The sequence below is a fragment of the Ailuropoda melanoleuca genome, chromosome 2 (assembly GCF_002007445.2).
Source record: "Ailuropoda melanoleuca isolate Jingjing chromosome 2, ASM200744v2, whole genome shotgun sequence".
NCBI lineage: Eukaryota > Metazoa > Chordata > Mammalia > Carnivora > Ursidae > Ailuropoda > Ailuropoda melanoleuca.
This window is the reverse complement of record NC_048219.1, coordinates 20,387,050-20,395,610: the sequence shown is the minus strand read 5'-3', so window position 1 is coordinate 20,395,610 and position 8,561 is coordinate 20,387,050. Positions and strand designations below refer to the sequence as shown.

The 8,561-nt window shown below is 54.8% G+C and overlaps 1 protein-coding gene across 1 annotated transcript in view; it reads left to right on the top strand.

The window, feature by feature from the left end:
- SLC6A9 (solute carrier family 6 member 9) overlaps positions 1-8,561 on the top strand; it is a 21,508-nt gene that overhangs the window by 6,839 nt on the left and 6,108 nt on the right. The window contains 3 exon segments of the mRNA XM_034651013.1: positions 55-186; positions 542-812; positions 8,508-8,561. Of these exon segments, the coding sequence (XP_034506904.1) occupies positions 55-186; positions 542-812; positions 8,508-8,561 (457 nt within the window).

Genomic DNA, 8,561 nt, shown 5'->3' with positions numbered 1-8,561 from the left:
GGGCCCCCCCCCCCCCCCAGCCCACCCTGAGCCAGCCCTTTCCCCGCCTGCCAGGGGCCTTCATGTTCCCGTATTTCATCATGCTCGTGTTCTGCGGGATCCCCCTCTTCTTCATGGAGCTCTCCTTCGGCCAGTTCGCAAGTCAGGGCTGCCTGGGGGTCTGGAAGATCAGCCCCATGTTCAAAGGTGAGGCCTGGGTGGGGTTCACCGCCCCCCACACCCACCCACACACATACATGGGCCTCTGGGGCCTACTCACCCATCTGTACAAACACTGCCAGCCCCCACGGAGCCCTGGTGCTGACCCCAAGCCCTACATCAACGGCCAAGGCCAGAGATGCGTGCTGAGATCCGTGTTTGCTTGGCCTCCGCCCTCCCCACCTGCCACGTGTATACACAAAGCCCCTGGGCCCCCCAGCTCACCCCTGCTAAGGCCTTGACCTGTCCCTTCGATGGCTCTCCACAAAAGCCTGCCCCGGGGGCCCTCCGAGCCCGCCTCCTCCCGCAGACGGGTGACGCTGCCTGGCCCCTCCCTCCGCAGGGGTGGGCTACGGCATGACGGTGGTGTCCGCGTACATCGGCATCTACTATAACGTGGTCATCTGCATCGCCTTCTATTACTTCTTCTCGTCCATGACGCACGTGCTGCCCTGGGCCTACTGCAATAACCCCTGGAACACGCCCGACTGCGCTGGGGTGCTGGACGCCTCCAACCTCACCAACGGCTCCCGGCCCACCGCCCTGGCCGGCAACCTCTCCCACCTGCTCAACTACTCCCTCCAGAGGACCAGCCCCAGCGAGGAGTACTGGAGGTGAGCCCCGCTGGCCCCGGGCTGGGGGGACACCTGGCGCCAAGCCTCAGCTCTCCCCCCTTGCCGTAGGCAGTGCTCTGCCGGCCAGGTGGGCTGCCGGGATGGGGGCCGGTTTATGGACTAGCCCAGGAGAGGAGGCTGGCGCCGCTGGGAGCGATGGAAGGCTCGATGCTGGCTGGAGCATCCTGACGGGGTGCAGTGAGGGAGGGCTCCGGCAGCGGGCACATCAGCAGAGCAGAGTCGGGACAGCGGGGTGCCTTCCTGGTGAGAACAGCGTGAGCGAAGGCCTCGGGTCCCAGAGGAGCAGAGGCTGGTCCTGACCCTGAGGGGAAGCTGTTCTGATGAGACTCACGGGTGTGTGGGAAACTCATGAGCCATGAGGGGGCCCTAGGAGGGGCAACCAGCCTTCTTGGAGAACTTACACAAATTTAGCGTTGACTTACCGCTGCAGGGCAAAGGGAGCCGTGGAAGTTTCCTGAGCCGAGCGCTGTCATCATCAAGCCGTGCTTAGGAAAGACAGCCTGGCACTACTAGTATGTTTTGTGGTGACAGAGATTGGAGTCTCAGGGCTGGCTGCCGGGAAGCCACTGCTGGAGGTGTTCTAGAATACCTTGTCCCCACGGGATGGACGTGAGGGCACAGGGGGACATCCTGAAGGAAACTCCCTGTGTCCTATTGGGGAACCGGTGGAAAGAGAGTGTTGGGGGCCTGTGGGTAGGCCACGTTCATTCATTCCATATCTATAGGGTCTGTTCTGCCAGGCCTTGGGTACCCATGGGGTCTGAATATAGCCCAACGTCCCTCACCTGAGGAGTCCACCATCCTGAGAGGGGTCATATTAGGCCAGGTGCCTAGTTTGCAAGTCATGGCTGAGGGTCACAAAGAGGGGCACAAAGAGGGGGTGGTCAGTTCTGAGGGTATGGGGGCAAGAGGAAGTGGTCCAGAAGGCTTCCCTAGGAGGGAGGAGGGAAGAGTAGAAGGGTTGGGAGAGACATGTGCAGGTAGGCCATGGCCACGAGGTGGCGAACTGGAGACAGGTGGGCCAGGAGAGGCCAGAGGCATCAATCATAAGCCACAGGGCTTCTCATGAGGGGCTGAGATTTGAAGTTTTTCTAAGAAGTGGTAGAGAGCCATAGACGAGATGGCCAAGGCCCCGGGGAGACTGGAAGTCCTAGCAGGTCAGTATCCTCTAAGCCCGGTCCCAGTGCTCCGACCCCGCGGGGCCCGGCTTCCCTGCGCCAGCTGCTGTGTTGTGCCACCGACACTCAAAGACAGCTAAGATGTGGTCATTACCCACAGGGCTCGCGGTGTAGACAGCAGCGCTGCTGCCTGCCAGCGAGGGGGAGGCAAAATTACCTCCAGGCCGACTCAGTTCCTCAGTCGCTGGACAGATCATTTCTTGAGCACCTAGGGTACCAGACGTGCACTTGGAAGGGCGACAGCATGAGAAGTAAGACACTCGGCTCCTGCCCTCATGGAGGTCCCGTCTACTGAGAGGACTGAGCAGTTTACTGCCCCGTTAGCTATTCTACTCCGTTTGAGGCATGGTGTGGGCAGGGCAACTTGATCTAGACTGGGGGTGAACCTGGGGAGCACAAGACCTCACCCACCCCCACGGGGCTGATCCAGAAGCTCTCACCCCAGCAGCTGTCTGCCAGGAGTCCCAGCTGGCTGCGGCCAGCTAGGGCAAAGTGCTGGAGATTTTATCCAGGGCACTCAGAGGGGAATAGTCCTCAAAGAAAACTGGTCATGGGTTGGAGGGGCCCAACAGGTGGCCCACTGAACTCTTCGGTCAAGCCTGGAGCCGGGCCTGTCTCACTAGCCGCTGTCCCAGGCGGGACTCCTTCCCTGCAGGGTGGCTCCCTGCTGCCCCCTCCTGGAAACCCTGGGAAAATGACCCTTGAGAGGCCTGCCCAGGCTGGCTTCAGCAAGGAAGTGAGGAGAGCAAGCACCCCCATTTCCTGGGCACCTACTATATGCCAGGCATATTATCTCCTATAATAGTACCCCTATTTTTCAGATTCAGAGACTGACGTTCAGAGTTTGAGGAACTAGGCAGCGGCGCTGGGTCAGGAAATGTGCGTCCCACTGTGCCTGGCGCCTGGTAGGAATCAGGCCAGTTGATGCCCTGCAGGTGTCCTTGGTTCACACTCTCCAACACCACTTCAGAAAGCTGTGTGATCACATTTGAGCCCCACCACAACCTCGTTTGCCAGCTTGTGCAGATAGCATAAAGTAGTCCCGTTTTACAAATGAGGGCAGCAAGTCAGAAAAAAGATTAGGAGACTCTCTAGAGCAAGGGAAGTGCAGAGGACAGATTTCCGAGCCCCAGTCGGCCTCCTGACCACCCTCTGGCCCACGGTCCTCTCTCCCGCCAGCCCTTCAGTCTTGTTTTACGATCGTCTGCGTGCTGCTCTGATTCTGGCCTGTAGGCCCTAAGTAACAACTAGACCCTCACCTCCACAGCCCGTGGTGCACAGCAGAACACCCGAAGCCCAGTGGGACTCGGGCCCCAGCACCTTGCTCCCAGTGTCTTCTTGGGAGCTCTGGAGTCAGTCGCGCAGACCTCACTCAGATCGTGGCTCTGTCGCTTATCAGCTGTCTGGCCTTGGGAGGTCACCAAACCTAAGTCATAGCTGTTCGTCCACTAAATGGGAAGGGTCCCAACCTACCTTGTTGTTATAAAGAGGAAATGCAGCATCACTCCTAAGAACAGGGGCGGGCGCTCGGGAAGCCCAGTGATGCCGGCAGACCAGCTCCAGCGGCTGCTGGACACGCAAAGAAACAGATTAGGCTGTTTTGTTCTCAAGGAGTTGATCGCTGGGCTGTGGCAATTAAAAAGTAATGCAGAATAATTCCAGAGATGTTATGCATCACAAGCAAACTTGCAAATATGTTGGGTTCTAAGAGTTCTTAGGTTAATTGATCTCAAAACCACATGGTCCCCAAACAAAACACGAAGAGAGGTAGAATTCATTACTTGGTACCCAGGTTAGCATTTTTAATTATAAACTTTTTAACCCCCCGGTATTGTAGTGTTTGCCCTTGCGAAGCGTATAAATGATTAAAAAATAATCACATAAAACACTACCAGTTTAACATATATAATTAGACAAAGTTAGAAAAAGTCTTTTGAACAAGAAATGGTTTCTTTACGTGGACTGCTATTGCTTGCAGTAAAGCAGCTCCGAGTTGTAGCAGCAGAAGGACCCCGTGGCTGTTCTGGAGGGCAGAGCTCCCCAGCACGCATGTGCCCTGAGTAGGTGTGCCCACCTGCGGGGGGCCTGGGCAGCCCGGAGCCCCCAGCCCAGTTGCCTTCAGGTTTGACCTTGTCTGCTTATCCCAATAGCCCCCAAAATACTTTTTCTGTGTGCTATGAAGGAAAAAAGATTGGAAAGCACTGTCGAAGGGAACCAGGTGCTTCTTGGTGGTGGTCCCACAGCACCTCAACTTCTGCCATTCCCTAGCCTTTGGTTCCCTCATTGACTAAGAGCCTGGAGTTGGGTAGGAGAGGGACGTGTTGACAGCGCCCTCTACGGGTCACGGTGCGAAGGGCGGCCTCCAGGGAATTCCTGAGGCTGCGAAGAGGCAGGCCCGCCAAGCAAACACCAAATCCCAGGCCTGGCAACATTGTCCCATGAGGGGACAGAGTAACATTGCATCACAAGGTACTAAAAATGTTGCCGTGAGTTTTGAGAACTGACTTGGAAGAGAAAGTGAGAATAGCTGAAAATGATAGAGGACTGCCTATGAGCTATCCTGAGAGGACCTAGCTATAAAAGGGGACAGAAAGGAGCCTGTATTTACCTAAATCCAGCTACAAATTATACTAGGTTGGTGTTATGATGCCCATTTTACAGATGAGGAAATTGAGGCTTAAGAGCTTGCCTCTTGCTCATCACTTTTAGCCTGGACAACTGCAACGACCAAGCTGCTCCCCGCTCCCAGGCTCTCTCCTTTCTACTCCGATCCGTTTACCACAATGTTCACTCACTCATTCACTTATTCATTCATTCATTCATTCATTCACTCAACAAATATCTCTTGAGTACTGCTCTGCGCCAGGCACTTTGCTGGGCACCGGGGGCTCTGGGTACTCCTGCCTTCCTAGAAAATGGTTGACAAACAAAATAAATAGGTTTAAAAAAAAAGGAGACGTGTCCTGTGGAGGAAAATCTAGCAAAGGGGGTAAGGAGTGCTGGGCTGCGGCCAGGGCCGCTGTTTTAAGCAGGTTAGCCAGAAAAGGCCCGTTTGCAAAGAGGGTACATGAAGGAGATGAGGAGGGAGGAAGCCATGCTGACAAATCCAGCTGCATAATTTGTGGGGCCCAGTGTGAAATGAACATATTGTTCAAATGCATTCAGAATTTCAAGATGTCAGTGGCAGAGCATGACGCCCTGCAGAAAGCCCTTCTAAGCGTAGGGCCCTGTGTGATTGCACATGCCTCACACCCATATGTACATATGGGTGTTTGGGGAAAGAGCACTCCAGACAGAGGAATGGCTCCTGCGTGCAAAGGCCCTGAGGGAGGGGCGTGCCTGGCATGATTCAGGAACTACGAGGAGCCCGGTGCAGTGAGCGGTGTCAAGTGGGAGGACAGGAGACCAGAGGGGTGGCAGGTTGGGGGCAACGGACCCCTTGGGGCTTTGCAGCCACTATAAGGACTTAGGCTTTTCCCCGGTGAGAGATGGGAGCTGCTGCACAGTTTTAAGCCCAGGACAGACCCTGAAATTGCTCTTATAAAAACCCTTCAGAAGCTTCCCATTGCTTGCAGGATAAAGTTCAAACTTCTCAGCCTTGCCTTCGTGGCTTCTTATAATCTGGCTTCTTCCTATCCTTCATCCTTCTCTCTTCCCTTTACCTTCGGTTCCAGGCTTGCTGAGCTCCTGACAAACCCAGGCTGGCCATGTTCTTTCATGATCCCCTGTCCTGCTGCGCTACGTGCTGTTGCCTCGGCCTGGCACACACTTCCTCTTCTCTTCACCCACCTGCTCCTGTTCCTCAAACCTTAGCTCAAGCCTCACCTCTCCTGGGAAGCCTTCCAGTATGCACCCCCCGCCCAGGTCTGGGATTGAGACGCCCTTCCAGTGGCGTCCACATGCCTGATCTAGGTCTCTATGCCCAGCACCTAGCACAGGGCCCGGCACATAAGTGTCCAGTTGATTGAAAAGACGCTGCCAGGGGTGCCTGGGTGGCTCAGTCAGTTAAGCATCTGCCTTTGGCTCAGGTCATGATCTCAAAGCCCTGGGATCGAGCTCTGTGTCGGGCTCCCTGCTCAGCTTCTCCCTCTCCCTCTGCCTATGCTCTCTCTCTCTCTGTCAAGTAAATAAATAAATCTTAAATAAAAAAGAAAAAAGAAAAAGAAAAGAAAAGGCACTGCTGGGGCAGCGTAGGACACCAGATAGAGCCCCACATACGTAGGGGAGGAATTCGGGTTCAAGCCCAGGCCTGCATGCTCNTGCCTATGAGCTATCCTGAGAGGACCTAGCTATAAAAGGGGACAGAAAGGAGCCTGTATTTACCTAAATCCAGCTACAAATTATACTAGGTTGGTGTTATGATGCCCATTTTACAGATGAGGAAATTGAGGCTTAAGAGCTTGCCTCTTGCTCATCACTTTTAGCCTGGACAACTGCAACGACCAAGCTGCTCCCCGCTCCCAGGCTCTCTCCTTTCTACTCCGATCCGTTTACCACAATGTTCACTCACTCATTCACTTATTCATTCATTCATTCATTCATTCACTCAACAAATATCTCTTGAGTACTGCTCTGCGCCAGGCACTTTGCTGGGCACCGGGGGCTCTGGGTACTCCTGCCTTCCTAGAAAATGGTTGACAAACAAAATAAATAGGTTTAAAAAAAAAGGAGACGTGTCCTGTGGAGGAAAATCTAGCAAAGGGGGTAAGGAGTGCTGGGCTGCGGCCAGGGCCGCTGTTTTAAGCAGGTTAGCCAGAAAAGGCCCGTTTGCAAAGAGGGTACATGAAGGAGATGAGGAGGGAGGAAGCCATGCTGACAAATCCAGCTGCATAATTTGTGGGGCCCAGTGTGAAATGAACATATTGTTCAAATGCATTCAGAATTTCAAGATGTCAGTGGCAGAGCATGACGCCCTGCAGAAAGCCCTTCTAAGCGTAGGGCCCTGTGTGATTGCACATGCCTCACACCCATATGTACATATGGGTGTTTGGGGAAAGAGCACTCCAGACAGAGGAATGGCTCCTGCGTGCAAAGGCCCTGAGGGAGGGGCGTGCCTGGCATGATTCAGGAACTACGAGGAGCCCGGTGCAGTGAGCGGGGTGTCAAGTTGGAGGACAGGAGACCAGAGGGGTGGCAGGTTGGGGGCAACGGACCCCTTGGGGCTTTGCAGCCACTATAAGGACTTAGGCTTTTCCCCGGTGAGAGATGGGAGCTGCTGCACAGTTTTAAGCCCAGGACAGACCCTGAAATTGCTCTTATAAAAACCCTTCAGAAGCTTCCCATTGCTTGCAGGATAAAGTTCAAACTTCTCAGCCTTGCCTTCGTGGCTTCTTATAATCTGGCTTCTTCCTATCCTTCATCCTTCTCTCTTCCCTTTACCTTCGGTTCCAGGCTTGCTGAGCTCCTGACAAACCCAGGCTGGCCATGTTCTTTCATGATCCCCTGTCCTGCTGCGCTACGTGCTGTTGCCTCGGCCTGGCACACACTTCCTCTTCTCTTCACCCACCTGCTCCTGTTCCTCAAACCTTAGCTCAAGCCTCACCTCTCCTGGGAAGCCTTCCAGTATGCACCCCCCGCCCAGGTCTGGGATTGAGACGCCCTTCCAGTGGCGTCCACATGCCTGATCTAGGTCTCTATGCCCAGCACCTAGCACAGGGCCCGGCACATAAGTGTCCAGTTGATTGAAAAGACGCTGCCAGGGACGCCTGGGTGGCTCAGTCAGTTAAGCATCTGCCTTTGGCTCAGGTCATGATCTCAAAGCCCTGGGATCGAGCTCTGTGTCGGGCTCCCTGCTCAGCTTCTCCCTCTCCCTCTGCCTATGCTCCCTCTCTCTCTGTCAAGTAAATAAATAAATCTTAAATAAAAAAGAAAAAAGAAAAAGAAAAGAAAAGGCACTGCTGGGGCAGCGTAGGACACCAGATAGAGCCCCACATACGTAGAGGAGGAATTCGGGTTCAAGCCCAGGCCTGCATGCTCCAGAGCCTCCAATCTTTACTCAACACTCCACCACCTCCCTCAGCTCATCAGGGATGGAGAAGGCTAGTNTCCCTCAGCTCATCAGGGATGGAGAAGGCTAGTGTGGGTGAAAAATTCACAGAGGGCTTCCTGGAGGAGGTGACATCTGATAGGATGTGCCCAGTCTAGAGGAGAGGGTAGTACTAAAGGCAGAAATGCACAAGCCCTGGGATGGGCCTGACTAGGGGACAGGGAGACCTCCACACCCTTGGGGCTGAAGAAGCCGGCCCAGGCTCAGGGTGTTACCTCCAGGCACCTTTGAGGGTCTTGGAGGGGCTGCAAGCAGTGGAGTCTCAGGGCAGCAGGCAGAAGGGGTGGGGTGGGGCCAGTTGGGGCTGGGGCCTCACAGTAACACCATTCTTAACACATGCTGGGACCTCATGAGAAAGAAGGAACCTGCCAGGCTGCGCCCTGGGCCTTGGGAATCAGTTGCCGGGCTTCAGGGGCCCGGCCCTCAACAGCGGAGTATCTCCTTCCCCAGGCTCTACGTGCTGAAGCTCTCAGATGACATCGGGAACTTTGGGGAGGTGCGACT